Source organism: Diaphorina citri, unplaced genomic scaffold (assembly GCF_000475195.1).
Source record: "Diaphorina citri unplaced genomic scaffold, Diaci psyllid genome assembly version 1.1 scaffold68, whole genome shotgun sequence".
NCBI lineage: Eukaryota > Metazoa > Arthropoda > Insecta > Hemiptera > Psyllidae > Diaphorina > Diaphorina citri.
In genome coordinates, this window is record NW_007377505.1 from 348447 (window position 1) to 364739 (window position 16293).

General features: G+C 37.6%; 1 protein-coding gene across 1 annotated transcript; it reads right to left on the reverse strand.

Annotated features, from left to right (window-relative positions):
* Positions 1-6378: 6378 nt before the first annotated feature.
* Positions 6379-14193, reverse strand: LOC103519917 (homeobox protein six1-like). The gene is made up of 3 exons (XM_008485006.3): positions 13733-14193; positions 11307-11550; positions 6379-7145 (listed from the first exon to the last, which is right to left on the reverse strand). The coding sequence occupies exons 1-3, from the start codon at positions 14169-14171 to the stop codon at positions 6707-6709; spliced, it is 1122 nt and encodes a 373-aa protein (XP_008483228.1). The 5' UTR covers positions 14172-14193; the 3' UTR covers positions 6379-6706.
* Positions 14194-16293: the final 2100 nt, after the last annotated feature.

Below are 16293 nucleotides of genomic sequence, written 5' to 3' on the forward strand. Positions count from 1 at the left end.
TGAAGTTACCTCCTCCTGTGGGTAGGCCTCCTCCGGGGTAGTTCATGGAGGAGGTGGTGGATGAGACAGCCAATGAAAGTAGTTTCATTTGTCTCTGCTTATAGGACTTTAATATTGATGAGCAATTTTTTGTATAGTTTTCTAAAGGATAAAAAAAGACAAACTGCAACAGTTTAGTAGCAAAACCTTTCAGAACATGTTCCAAGTAAATGAATTTTTACTCCTTGACTCATATTTTTCATTTTTATTCTTGGATTTAGAAAGAAAGTCATAATTGATACACTAAGTTGTATTTTAATATTCCATTTGAATATTTATTGAAACATGAGAGCTTCTTGAAATGGATATTTCTACAATGATTCTTGTTCATAAAAATGTGTGGGTATCTGTAAGTCTTCCTGAATCTATTTCATATTTGGGAAGTGGTTCAATTTTTAGTCTGAGTTTTTATAAATGACAATAAAATGTTTGACTAAAATATCATACCTATACCAATAAATTGTAGCTCTTACTTTCAATGAAAGTAGTTTCATTTGTCTCTGCTTATAGGACTTTAATATTGATGAGCAATTTTTTGTATAGTTTTCTAAAAGATAAAAAAAGACAAACTGCAACAGTTTAGTAGCAAAACCTTTCGGAACATGTTCCAAGCAAATGAATTTTTACTCCTTGACTCATATTTTTCATTTTTATTCTTGGATTTAGAAAGAAAGTCATAATTGATACACTTAAGTTGTATTTTAATATTCCATTTGAATATTTATTGAAACATGAGAGCTTCTTGAAATGGATATTTCTACAATGATTCTTGTTCATAAAAATGTGTGGCTATCTGTAAGTCTTCCTGAATCTATTTCATATTTGGGAAGTGATTCAATTTTTAGTCTGAGTTTTTATAAATGACAATAAAATGTTTGACTAAAATATCATACCTATACCAATAAATTGTAGCTCTTACTTAAAAGTTACCTAAACATGAATGTAATAGGTAGCCAGATACTGTTTTCACTTGTTATTGTACCTCCTGTCTGGTAAAACATTTTAGATTAATTAATTATTTTGAACATTAGGTCAATCATGTAACAACATTAGGTCAAATAGATAGACATCTTAACATTTTAATAACCGAGTTCATTAGTGTTGTTACCTAAACATGAATGTATTAGGTAGACAGATACTGTTTTCACTTGTTATTGTACCTCCTGTCTGGTAAAACATTTTAGATTTATTATTTTGAACATTAGGTCAATCATGTAACAACATTAGGTCAAATAGATAGACATCTTAACATTTTAATAACCGAGTTCATTAGTGTAATTATATTTAATTTTTATTGAACTTGAGGTTCAAATTATTCTCAGATTCTTATTAGATTTTCGAACAAAGTAACAAACCAGTCAATACTTAGTGAGTTTGGGATTCATTTTATTTTCAGATTAATACAAATCTCTCCTTTATCCTTCCACCCTTTGCTTTGCACCTTAGACTAGGTTCAATGTGTCAAATATATTGTGATTTAATTTACTCATTGCTTCACCTAGTTAAATTGAGAAACTTGAGGTTTCTTAAATATTTAAATTAATCTGAAAAAAGTTTTTTTTTTCTGTCCCCCTGTCTCATATCTGTATTTCCCTTTCTCCAAAAAAAAAACATTGCTCTCGTAGTTGCTTGATTTTTTTTTTTTTTTTTTTTTTTTTTTTTTTACGAATTTTGAAAAAAAGTTTTTTTTTTAAAGCTAAAAAACTTTTTTTTTTTTTTTTTTTTTTTGACGAATTGTGAAGGAAAGTTGATTTTTAAAAGCTAAGTACCTATGTACATAGGTATTTTTTAATTTATAAGACTATCTTTTGAATCTTCAGCTGTATCCTTTTTACCATGAAGTAATTTCTGTTTTGTAATTTTTTGTGTAAATATAAATCTACCTTTCGACTTTTTTCGTTTATGACATCAGTTGCCTGGTGTCATCTAACATATTTCGACGGAATGTCAGATTGTTTCCATTTTGAGTTCCAGTTTTGACTTTAGAATGTTAGTTAGAAAATTGTGTAATGCAAGAAGATATTTTTTGGAAAGAGAAACTCTGTAATTATTAAAAACCGAATAACCTACTTACCTGAATAAGGGATTAGTTGTTCATCACGCGAGTTGTGCTTGAACCTCGGTGACATAGTTACCTGGTAATCAGGAGTTCGCGGGTTCAATCCCAGCTGGAATGGAATTTTATCCTCGATATAGATTGCGAATTTGACCACACAGTAATTTACCATTTAGCCTAACCTTCAGAGCTTCATTAATATGTGGTCAAATTGTCAAAGACATGAATGATTGCGAATTTGACCACACAGTAATTTACCATTTAGCCTAACCTTCAGAGCTTCATTAATATGTGGTCAAATTGTCAAAGACATGAAGATGAAATTCCATATTTTCGCTGGGATTGATTCCTTGCCTTTTATGTCTACCTAGCCCAACGATCAATGGTGATTTTACATCCAACAGCAAAGCAACGATCAAATATTTTACAGGCTTCTAGATGGAAATGAGCAAAAGCAAACATGGACTCTAAAAGGTAGAATCTTTGACCGTCTGCAGTTGCTGTATTGTGACTTGTACCAACCATTAACATGACAGTCTTCGTGGAGCTTAGCACACCTTGGTTCCCTACATTTAGGGACTTTTTTTCTCAAGAAAGTTTGATAGAGGGAACTGCTAAGGCCTCATCGTCCCGAAATCGAAGAGAGAAGAAAGCCAACCGTTCCGAGAACGAAGGGCTTTAGTGAATGGGGCTTGAAAAATGAAAGTTTTACTCATGAAAACACTCGGCTCTCTAGTTACCTGCCCATGTATGGTACTTACTTCAATAGGTAGATACGTATGTAGGTACCTACTTGGTACCTAAATTCCATTTTTACCCTGTTAGGTATCTACAACCTATCAAAGTGATAAAGAGGTGGAAATACTGCATATTGAAGTTTATCAAAATGAAAAAAAAAAAAAAAAAAATGAAAAGAGAGAAAAAAAATGAAAGCTTACCAAACCTCTTTTTACTTTCCTTATCCTATAGGAAGGAAAGTAATGTAATCGGTTCAAAATTTCGATGGTCAGTTTTTAGTGCCAAAACACTTTTTGAGGTCCCTACAGCCTAAATTTAAAGTTTCAGCCATTGGTCCGTGTGTGTGTCTGTCTGTCTGTAAACAAAATATCTCGAGAACGGTAAGACCTAGAGACTTGAAATTTTGTATGTAGCTGTCAAATGTGACAAGGATGCGACACGAAACTTTTGGTTAAGACCGGTGCAAGGGTTGGCGGCATTTTACCGCTTTTTGGCGGTTTTCGGTGTAATGTAACAATATCTCGGGAACGGTATAAGCTAAAGACTTCAAATTTGGTATGTAGTTCACAAATGTGACAAGGATGCAACACAAAACGTTTGGTTTAAATAGGTGCTGCGGTTGGCGGTATTTTGACCGCTTTTTGTGGTTTTCAGCTATATCGACTAAACGGTTAGAGATATTGTAAATGTTACAACAGTACACCCTAATTAGCACCATTCAATAGGATAAGAAAAGTCGTGTGATGTTCACACCAGAATTTTTATTCTTTACTTTATATTTTTCCTAGGTTTCTTTCTATCCTATTAGCCTGTTCTATTACCAATCGTCCATCCTCTCTAAGGCTTGTCTCATATTGGATTAGGTACAGTCCATAAATTTTATGTAGGTACCTATAATACCTACCCGAACCCAAATTTAGAAAGCTTACATGATGCTATTCTAGAAAATTTTCCAGGAAGCCTGCAGGTTTTCATTTTTTATCTCGATTATCGTGGACGTGGGATAAATGGAGATAAATGAATCCTCTGAAACCTAGCCTTCCTTTTTTGGTCTCCAGAATTCAGTTTCGCCCGTAAAAAAAAAACTGATATTTAATACCTATGGACACCTACGAAAATTCAACTCCCATATTCCAGAACCCATAATAGTGTTCGGTAAAAATGACATCTCCACTAAATTAAAGGAGAACATTTGCTGTATATACCCTCTCCGTTTTTCCAGAACCTTTAATACTTGGTAGAAATGACACATCCACTAATTATTATGAAAATTAAATGATCATTCTTCTTTCTGTCTTTCCAGTTTAATCCTGAATAGAAATGACACATCCACTAAATTATACGAAAATTCAACTCCATACTTCACACTCTCTCTTCACCACATTTAGTTCTTGGTTGATATGTATCACTAATCCGTAGGTAAGTTGAACGTTCACATTTTTGTTTCTGTAAAACCTTTAGCTCTCGTTGACAAAACGTAAACTTCGCTTCATCTATCCAGAAATAAAATTTTAGTCCTTGGTAGAAATGAAACATCCACTAATTTGTATCCGTTTGCTTGAAAATAAATCTAGGAATTTTTAAGTGACCACTGTGGTCCTTTGAATATGTATGTACATAGTTTAAGTGGTAATCGAGAGGGAAAAGGACAACAGACTAAATTTAATTTTAAATTGATCTCTATCAAATTTTATTTTACATAAATTTATAAGTAGGTAGGCAATACTCACATATCATTAGGTATCTAGGTTCTAATAGATAGAATATTATACATGGGAGGTGTTTATTTACAATCTGGATTAAGGTAGGTAATTAGGTAGGGGATAGAGGTAAGTAACAAATACCTATTATGAAATAAGTATACGAGTATTTACACGTGTTAGGTACATTTTATTGACGTGTTAACTATAGTAATTATGTAAGGTACCTGCCTAAAGAATGTATTCCTTTATTGTAGACATATGTAGGTAGGTACCTACATACTTTTCTAATCTATCTACCTATACTATGGAGCAGTGGGTAAATACTTTTAATTCAAACTAAAGTGACTTTTCGCTATAAATACTTCATAATATATTCTCTTAAGGTTTGTCCATACATATTCGACCGGCCGTCGATCGATGTCGACTGAACCGTCCACACTGCCTCGACAATATAGATTCACCTCGTTGATCGATGGCCGGTCGACTGTTTGGACACACCTTTACATTATTTCGCTACAAAGCTACAAACACCTCATTTCGCGTGGACTATTAAGAATTGGGCGGTATTAGACAGGGTGACTGCGAATACGTCCCCGTGTGTTCGTACCGTATACAGGGTGGACTCGGATTGTTGAACAAGAAGCAACTGTCCACGTTCATGTATTCTCAGCAATATAGTGGTTAACGGTTTGGACTTCAGATCTGGAGGTTGGTGGTTCAAGTCCAAGTTCAGTCATAAAATTTATCAAGGTATATCAATGGGGGAACGATATGAGGGTATTTTAACCTTTTCCTACAGCTCATAGTAAAACTGTAGGTATCTAAAGTATCGGAAAATTTTTAAGTAACTACAAGCGAAGGATTGAAGATGATATTGCTAATTGCTATACCTGCTGGTCGAAACAGCTATCGTCAGCAAATGTTTTAGTGCTTATTACAACTAATACGTTATCTGCTCATATGGTAGGGCAATATGAGGGTATTTTAACCTTTTTCTACAGCTTATAGTAAAACTGTAGGTATCTAAAGTATCGGAAAATTTTTAAGTAACTACAAGCGAAGGATTGAAGATGATATTGCTATACCTGCTGGTCGAAACAGCTATCGTCAGCAAATGTTTTAGTGCTTATTACAACTAATACGTTATCTGCTCATATGGTAGGTATCTAACTATCTAGTAATCATAGTACTTCTAACTATCTCATAGGTGCCCATATTGATGGATAGGTACGGTCAAATTATCAAATAATATTTTATAAGCAACTAGCAGAAAGGCATGGCCGTTCATGTCACTCATCCGTTTAGTGGTCTTGCTCGGCGTAGCTTAACAAAAACGAACCAGAAAATAGCCTATAACCTTTACAGGAGTGCAAGCAATAAGTTGACAAAGTTTCATAGTAATTTGATGAGCGGTTTGGCCAGGCATAAAGTTCAATCAAACAAACACACACAAACAAATATTCATTTTACTTTTTTATGTATTAGATTATTGCTGGATTAGACAAGGCCAGTAAACAGGCCTGACCTGACCCTCTTGGCCTGACCTTATATTGGATCGGCCTTTAAAAATAAATTACGACGAAAATCTCCATCTCATTCCCTTTTCAAGCCAAATGTTGGTCCTCCCCCGAAAGGAATACCTAGGGACAAAATAAAACCAATAAAAAATATGTTTGTCATCAAGAAACAGCCTCCTATATTTGTAGATCTAAGGGACACCGAAGACATAATTTTACTATGGTTACAAAAATTGACCGATATAGAGTTTTTTTTTTTTTTTTTAGAACCCATAAAAAAAGATGTGAATTAATGTGCTGCTCCCAAATGATTATTTCCGTGGGTAAATCTACTTTTAATTCAAACTAAAGTGACTTTTCGCTATAAATATTTCATAATATTCTCTTAAGGTTTGTCCATACATATTCGACCGTCCGTCGATCGATGTCGACTAAACCGTTCACACTGCCTCGACAATATAGATTCACCTCGTTGATCGACGGCCGGTCGACTGTTTGTACACACCTTTACATCATTTCGCTACAAAGTTACAAACACCTCATTTCCTTGGACTCTTAAGAATTGGGCGGTATCAGACCGACGGCCGATTGACTCTTTGGACACACCTTTACATCATTTCGCAAGGTACAAACACCTCATTTCGCGTGGACTATTAGGAATTGGGCGGTATTAGACAAGGTGACTGCGAATACGTCCCCGTGTGTTCGTACCGTATACAGGGTGGACTCGGATTGTTGAACAAGAAGCAACTGTCCACGTTCATGTTCTCGTAATACCCCGCGGGCGGGTTTCGTTTGAACGACCCCGTAGGCGGCGTATAGTAGCCGTTTTCGACGTAACCTGAGGCTTGTGACGTCATGAAGTTACCTCCTCCTGTGGGTAGGCCTCCTCCGGGGTAGTTCATGGAGGAGGTGGTGGATGAGACAGTGCTAGTGCTGTCTGGGGAGAACTTGGAGATGTCCATGGGGTAGGAGTAGGGCTTCATGTCCACGTCGGAGAGGCTGAGGTAGCTGGGATGAGAAAGGAGACAGGTGTTGCTTGTGGACATGCTGGCGTGGGCGCTATCCCTACTGGTGCTCATGAGGAGTTCCCTGCAAACAGAAATAGAGGAAGAAAGGTTTAGAAACGGTGACTTTCCATAGCTTTTTTAAGAGGTTTGATAGAGCTGTAACTGCAAAGGTCTTATCTTCCCGAAAGCGAAGAGAGAAGGAAGACATCAGGGTAGGAGAAATACAGATGTTTCGAGGACGCGTCTAGGATATCTGTTTAGGATAAAATTGGCTCCAGGCGGGAATTGAACCCGCGACCTAGGGCTTACAAGGCAGACACTCTACCCTCCAAGCTAACTAGGCTGACCATAACATTTTTAAAACTCTTGTTGTTATTCTCTAATCACTAGGGTCTAGGTACTATGATTTGTTTATTGTAATTATATCGCTTTAGAGGCAGACAGATACCCGCCATAAACGTACCTAATATACCTACCTACTGTTGTTTATTTTCCTATACTAGACTATGTATGAGTTGTTTACCTTCTCATGCCCTCTTCACTCCAAAACCATTCTCAGCAATATAGTGGTTAACGGTTTGGACTTCAGATCTGGAGGTTGGTGGTTCAAGTCCAAGTTCAGTCATAAAATTTATCAAGGTATATCAATGGGGGAGCAATATGAGGGTATTTTAACCTTTTTCTACAGCTTATAGTAAAACTGTAGGTATCTAAAGTATCGGAAAATTTTTAAGTAACTACAAGCGAAGGATTGAAGATGATATTGCTATACCTGCTGGTCGAAACAGCTATCGTCAGCAAATGTTTTAGTGCTTATTACAACTAATACGTTATCTGCTCATATGGTAGGTATCTAACTATCTAGTAATCGACTTGAAATTTAAACTTCACCTCGATGTATGGTCAATAATTTGCCGGTTATTGTGTACTATCAAGTTGCCTCTGTTTCGTCACGGAAAACTCGCGATCGGTGTAGGTTTCGGCGAAATCCTCTCTTATTGCACATCTAGAAACATATTCGGGAATAGTCCTATCAAAATTTAGATTTCTAGGGGTTGGTGTTCTGGAGATATAGCGATCAGTAACTCCCTCTTGGTAACGGCAGTACAATATTATGGAACTCACTGCCAGCTGAGGTGCGGTGCTCACCTTTAAATTGCCTTAAAATGAAATTATTAGAGGACTCTAATAATTTCAAATAGGAAAAATCAGTGGTTGGGTGGAAAAGCTCACGTAAGTGAGAACCCTGCCACTTAAAATAAAGCCCTAAAAAAAATCACGCGGTACTCGCGACTCGTTCGCGGTATTCTTGGTTTTTTCGCGGTACTCGCGACTTGTTCTTGGTATTCGCGGTATTCGCAGTTCGTTCGCGGTGTCCGTAAGTTGTTCAATTGGTTTAAATAGGTGCTGCGGTTGGCGGTATTTTGACCGCTTTTTGGCGGTTTTCAGCTATATCGACTAAACGGTTAGAGATATTGTAAATGTTACAACAGAACACCCTAATAAGCACTATTCAATAGGATAAGGAAAGTCGTGTGATGTTCACACCAGATTTTTTAGTCTTTACTTTATATTTTCCTAGGTTTCTTTCTATCCTATTAGCCTGTTCTATTACCAATCGTCCATCCTCTCTAAGGCTTGTCTCATATTGGATCAGGTAGGTACTATGATTTGTTTATTGTAATTATATCGCTTTAGAGGCAGACAGTTACCCGCCATAAACGTACCTAATATACCTACTGTTGTTTATTTTCCTATACTAGACTATGTATGAGTTGTTTACCTTCTCATGCCCTCTTCACTCCAAAACCATTCTCAGCAATCCGTGGTATTCGCGGTTTCTTCGCGGTATTCGCAGTTCGTTCGCGATGTCCGTAAGTTTTGGTAGTAGGGGGTCAAGGGGAGGTTTCTTCGGACCTAGATTTTTGTCAGAGCTCATTCTCTCTTCTGCTTTCAGATTGGAAGCAGTAAAGGGAAAGGGACTTTTCAGTCTCATTTTGGCAGTATATGTAGATAACATTGCTCTAAATAAAATAATTAATTACCAAAAAACTGAAATTAGAACAACACTATTAGGTGTACGATGTCTACTAAATCCAGATAGGTAATGATAATGAATGATCACAAACATACCAAATTTCATAATAAGTACCCGATGCGAGTACTAAAAATAGATACCATCTTTTTACCTAAATAAAATAATTAATTACCAAAAAACTGAAATTAGAACAACACTATTAGGTGTACGATGTCTACTAAATCCAGATAGGTAATGATCGTGTGTCTGTCTGTCTGTAAACAAAATATCTCGAGAACGGTAAGAGCTAGAGTCTTGAAATTTGGTATGTAGATGTCAAATGTGAACAAAATTCTGTACATCATGCGGCAAAATTCTGTACCCCATGAGGCAAAATTCTTTTTCATAGGAAATCACAGGAAACATGACTCCGCCACTATTAAACAGGAATTTTCCTCCGTGCACGAGTTACCTATAGTGACCCTAGAATACCGTGGGTGGGAGCTGTTTAAGTATAGTAAAAATATACCTACCTAGCTACAGGTACAACAAGGCATACCTAGGTACCTATAGGTCAGGGATTTCCAACTCCCATGTGTATGCGGGCCACATGCTACATACATTGGCAAGTATACTCAGCAAGCAACACACACAGGTTAGGAGGCCCGTATCCAGGATTTGAGATTTTTGCAGTCCACCTCATAGTAAAAAGAGCAAAACTGAAACCCGATGGGGCCCACCCAAAAAGCTTCACAGGCCTCAAAAAAAATGTTCTGGCGGTCTACATGTGGCACGCGGGCCCCTAGTTGGAAGTCCCTGCAGGTAATTATTGCCATTGGCATGCCCTGTGTAGAGAGTAGGTACATACTGGCACAATATTGATAAGAACTGATCTACGAGTAGGTATTCTACGGTGGTCTGAATTCCTATTGTTCCTATGAGAATGGACTTGTATCATCGAGATAATCGCAAACATCTAGTTCTGTAGTTCTAGATAAATAGTAAAACAGTAATAATAGATTAATAATTTAAAATCTCTGATAGTAGGTAAATAATCATTACTATTAGCAGGCCATTGAACTATGGAAGTCAGAACAAAGCCCCTCATGGCTAATGGGGCGGCCCTCAAAGGTTGGAAACCCAAATTGAGCCCAAAAACTTGAGAAAATTTTGCATGTAATGCATGTATGTTTTTAGTCTATTCAGTCTTCAGTCTCTTTTTAGAAAAAAAACTCTTTAGTCAAAATTGTCGACTTGAAATTTAGACTTCACCTCGTTGTATATGGTCAATATATGGTCAATAATTAGCCGGTTATTGTGTACTATCAAGTTGCCTCTGTTTCGTCACGGAAAACTCGCGATCGGTTTATAGGTTTCGGCGAAATCCTCTCTTATTGCACATCTAGAAACATATTCGGGAATAGTCCTATCAAAATTTAGATTTCTAGGGGTTGGTGGACGACCGGTGATATCGTCAGCTCACTATTGTTAGTTAGTTGTTGTATTGTGTTGTTATTATGAGATTTATTATTATTGTTATTTACACTGTAGGGATCGAATGTTCTATTCTTAGCACTGATGGAAAGACAGTTGGAAAGTTCACAAAGTTTGTAGCTATTGCTGAAGTCTATTCCGCACTTGTTCATGGAGGCCAGGTAGTTGTGTTTGCTTTGGATGCTGTCAGGTGATTGGATGATATCTTCATGGATGACTAGAGACTGCGGGGATGATAGACTGGACCCGTCTTCACTGGATAGTGGGGACCGCACGGGTGTGAATGAGTGAATGGATCAGTGTGTGAATGAGTGAATGGATCTCGCTCAGTGAATGAGTGAATGGATCAGTGTGTGAATGAGTGAATGGATCTCGCTCAGTGAATGAGTGAATGAATCAGTGTGTGAATGAGTGAATGGATCTCGCTTACTGAATGAGCGAATGGATCAGTGTGTGAATGTGTGAATGGATCTCGCTCACTGAATGAGTGAATGGATCAGTGTGTGAATAAGTGAATGGAGTAAAGATTTCTTACCGTTGCTGAGGTGTCCGGTCCCTTTGTCGCCGGTTCTTGAACCAGTTGCTCACTTGCGTCAGGGTCAGTCCGGTAATCTCCGACAGTTGCCGTTTCTCATCCGGATTCGGGTAGCGGTTTTTGTCGTAGCACTCTTTGAGGGCGTTTCGCGAACGTTGAATGGATCTCGCTTTTATTTAACAGTAAAGATATCTTACCGTTGTTGAGGTGTCCGGTCCCTTTGTCGCCGGTTCTTGAACCAGTTGCTCACTTGCGTCAGGGTCAGCCCGGTAATCTCCGACAGTTGCCGTTTCTCATCCGGATTCGGGTAGCGGTTTTTGTCGTAGCACTCTTTGAGGGCGTTTCGCGAACGTTCTTTGAAACAGTACACGGTTTCCTCGCCGTCCCAGATGGTTTTCGGTAGCGGGAATTTCTTTCGTATCCGGTACTTGTCTACGGCACCTGCAATCAAAATATGAAAGCTGTAAGTCAAAATCTACCAATAGGTTAGAGTATTACCTAGGTATTCCGCAGGTAATGCTCTTCCCCTATCCCTTCAGACCTAAACCAACAGGATAAACAAGGTATGAAGAAATTAAAAACCGTGATAGTTGGCAGAGACTTACACACGAAGAAGAAACTAAAAACTGTGATAATTGGCGGAGACTCACACACGAAGCAGTCACTAACTTTGAAAACGCCCGCCTGACATCCTTAGACACCAAACGCCAGCAGCTGAAAACTCAGCCAAAATCTACCTACTTTTACGCCTACAACGACCGTGGTGAACTGTTCTGCGCACCCTGCAACCACACCACAATAAGTAAAAACTCTTTTTATTTTTAATTTTAGATTTTCTATTTTGTACTTGTAACATGTAAACAATTTGTTTGAGTTGAAATACATGAGAATTGAATTGAATAGAATTCACACCTTCAAGAACAAACTGGGTTTCACCAGTCATCAGCGCTACCACCGTCGTCGTCTTACTCCAAACCTAACCGTGACAACTTGAGATGAGATCGCTGTGGTCGAAATCGACTAGGAGGACATCATCATCATCATCATCATCATCATCATCATCAAACAAGGTATATTCTATTCTACCTATTTATGGTTGTTCGACCTGTGACCACAATGTGAGTTTAAACGTGGTTAAGTTCAACTCTTGGATTAAGCAAATTTAAACCAATCGGATAGGTTAATCCAAGATTTAGACCAAATTTAAGTTTAAATTTAATGTGGTCCTGGCCGTTAGACTGTCATCTTATATGTATAGAACATGTCCTACATATTATGCTAACAATTTAATTTGAAAATTGTAAGGTATGTAACACATTTACATAAATAATGTGATTGAAATAGATGTACAATTGTACAAATGTACATAGGTACTTATATGGAAAATATCCAGGTAGTTAGGTACCTCGTTGTCTTTCAAAAATTCATACGTTCATACCGTACTAACTACCTTTATTCTCAATGTCTCTTTTCAATAAACTTTTTGTTCAAATTTACAACATAAAGATACATTCTTTGTACAAATATTATTTTTTCTCACACACGCCCCTGACAAATATTAGTGTTATCTAGATTTTAATCGAAGGTATATTGTAGAGTTGAAATGGGGCCTTTGCTACTAAAAATGTTTTACAGGGTAGGTATTTTTCATTATTTCAGTTTAAGAGCGTAGTTAGCTTGGAGGGTAGCGCATCTCTCTTGTAAGCGCTACAGGTTGCTGTTGCGCTACAGGTTGCTAAACCGATAAAGTTCGTTCTTGGAACGGCTGGCTTTCTCCTATTCCGTCTTTCTTGTCTCTTCGCTCTAGGGACGAAAACCTCGCAGTTTCGATTCCCGGGCGGGACTTTATCCTGAACCACCTACCTAAACCCATAAGGTTCGTTCTTAGAACGGCTGGCTTTCTCCTATTTCGTCTTCCTTCTCTCTTTTCGCTTTAGGGACGACAAGACCTCAGTAGTCACAGTTTCCTTTATCAAACTACTACGAAAATGAAAAAAAAAAAGGTATTTACCCATCTACCTATAGGTATTTAATTGTCGATACTTTTCGTGAAAAATTTAAAGGCCCAAAATTAATAGCAACTGACCCACTATTCCAGTCAACTTGCGTTCATCCTTTTCTTTTCTATTCAGGAGAACAATAATGAGGATTAAATCCTTCATCCTTTCTAATGTGTCAACACCTCTTCATAATCCTTTGATATCCTTTGTAAGAAAAGGCAGAATAGAATGTAGATCAAGGGATTTACAAAGGTGCCAAACAATAGATAAGATAAGGTCTCTCTTATGGTGCCAAAATTTTACGTCACATTTTTTTTTTTCTTTTTTATCCTCCTTCTCCTCACTGTGGGAGAGTACAGTAGTATGTTCCTGCATATGTTCCTACATATGTTCCTACATAAATTTAAGATTCAAAGTACACTTTAACACCTTGTTATATTAATGTTTGAAACCACCTAAATATGTTACGAAAATCGAAATGATAGATACCTACTTAGGTGCGCTATAGTTTTAATCGACATTGATGACACAGATTGATTCAGCGAGATAAAGGTACAGATACACGGACGAACATTAACTATTCTAATAGGATAGGTATAGAAGGAAAAAGAAGCAAGACTTACCCAAGTCACGGCCGCGAATTTTCGCATGTTCTTTGTAATGTCCTCGCATCCATAGTTGCTGGAGCTCCGCGTGATATTTGCTATCGAAATTATGGCTTTCTAAAATCGCGTACAGTTCATGAAACGCGTGCCTCTTATACGCTACCACGGCTCTCGCTCTCAGTACACTCTCTTGTCCTCTGATGGCTTCCTGAGGTGGCAGACTCCACAGGAACATAGCTAACTTATCAAAATCACCACTCTGTTGCATCGCTTCACATAGACAGTCGATCTGTTCAGGCGTAAATGACATGTTCGGATTCAACTTCTTCATGTTCAAATATTCTTGAGCTTTCTGTTGTATTTCTAGATAGTGTTTGTTGAAATCATGTGCATTGGTTTCGTACAGTACAGGAGAGCTGTCATCACTTGAGTATCCTTTCCTAAGAGGCGATGCCATATTGGAGTAAGCTCTTTTACAAGTGGCTATCGGTGCCAAACAATAGATAAGATAAGGTCTCTCTTATGGTGCCAAAATTTTAGGTCACAATTTTTTTTTCTTTTTTATCCTTCTTCTCCTCACTGTGGGAGAGTACAGTAATATGTTCCGGCATGTGTTCCTACATAAATTTAAGATTCAAAGTACACTTTAACACCTTGTTATATTAATGTTTGAAACCACCTAAATATGTGACGAAAATCGAAATGATAGATACCTACTTAGGTGCGCTATAGTTTTAATCGACATTGATGACACATAATGATTCAGCGAGATAAAGGTACAGATACACGGACGAACATTAACTATTCTAATAGGCTAGGTAGAAGGAAAAAGAAGCAAGACTTACCCAAGTCACGGCCGCGAATTTTCGCATGTTCTTTGTAATGTCCTCGCATCCATAGTTGCTGTAGCTCCGCGTGATATTTGCTATCGAAATTATGGCTTTCTAAAATCGCATACAGTTCATGAAACGCGTGTCTCTTATACGCTACCACGGCTCTCGCTCTCAGTACACTCTCTTGTCCTCTGATGGCTTCCTGAGGTGGCAGACTCCACAGGAACATAGCTAACTTATCAAAATCACCACTCTGTTGCATCGCTTCACATAGACAGTCGATCTGTTCAGGCGTAAATGACATGTTCGGATTCAACTTCTTCATGTTCAAATATTCTTGAGCTTTCTGTTGTATTTCTAGATAGTGTTTGTTGAAATCATGTGCATTGGTTTCGTACAGTACAGGAGAGCTGTCATCACTTGAGTATCCTTTCCTAAGAGGCGATGCCATATTGGAGTAAGCTCTTTTACAAGTGGCTATCAGTTTATTTGCTTGTGAATTCCCTGGTGATGTACAGTTTGGATAATCTTTTCTATGATTTGGTGAAGGAGAGGACAGGTTTTGATAATCTCGTCTATGACATAATGTCCCTTGTGAGGAGTCTAGTCTATTGTGTTCAGTTGTCTGAGCCTCTGATGCTAATCTCCCATTAGGTGACATTAAGCTACTTGTGCAACTCTGCTCCGGAGTTTTGCGACATGTTGCTAGGGATTGGTATTCCTTCTTGATTGCTGTTAGTTGTCCTAATTCACAGTTGTTGGTGTTACTCGTTTCACTATCATATTCTAGTCTTTTATTGGCACTTGAACTGTCCATTGCACTTTGGTACTCTTTGGTCTTATTACTATAATTGAAAGTTTCTTTCATACAGCTAATATTACGAGTGACGACCGGTGATATCGTCAGCTCACTATTGTTAGTTAGTTGTTGTATTGTGTTGTTATTATGAGATTTATTATTATTGTTATTTACACTGTAGGGATCGAATGTTCTATTCTTAGCACTGATGGAAAGACAGTTGGAAAGTTCGCAAAGTTTGTAGCTATTGCTGAAGTCTATTCCGCACTTGTTCATGGAGGCCAGGTAGTTGTGTTTGCTTTGGATGCTGTCAGGTGATTGGATGATATCTTCATGGATGACTAGAGACTGCGGGGATGATAGACTGGACCCGTCTTCACTGGATAGTGGGGAGGTAGTTGTGTTTGCTTTGGATGATGGTGTCTGGTGATTGGATGATATCTTCATGGATGACTAGAGACTGCGGGGATGATAGACTGGACCCGTCTTCACTGGATAGTGGGGACCGCACGGCGGATGCTGATGTGGTAGTGAACATCCCCATTGCTGTTTTATCCATACCCTTCTTGGAAACACAATTCATAAAAATCACTCCGCGCACTTTTCAAAGATTAACGATATCCAACATTTTCAAATAAAACTTTTGGTAATTAATTAATTATACATTATAGTGCCTTTCTATGGAAGAGATTTTCAATTCATAAACTTAGGTAGGTACATCAATTTCAAATTTTACAGCATTGGATTTTTGGCATCTCCACCAAAATGAAAATTCTCACTTGCTTTATTTTATTCACACATGATTCAAAACCTTCATTATTATTTTATGGTTGATACCAAATGTTATTATTTATTATTAAAATAAGTTATACTTATTTAAATATTTAAATTATTATGTTAGTGAATTAAAAACACGCACCGAAAGGACCGAAATCAGTATGAAAAGA

Coding starts and splice junctions, on each gene's coding strand:
- LOC103519917 (XM_008485006.3), bottom strand. CDS start 14,171: ATGGCATCGCCTCTTAGGAAAGGATACTCAAGTGATGACAGCTCTCCT. Junction 11,551..13,732: donor AATTCGCGGCCGTGACTTGG/GTAAGTCTTGCT, acceptor TTTTGATTGCAG/GTGCCGTAGACAAGTACCGG. Junction 7,146..11,306: donor GACCGGACACCTCAACAACG/GTAAGATATCTT, acceptor TTCTGTTTGCAG/GGAACTCCTCATGAGCACCA.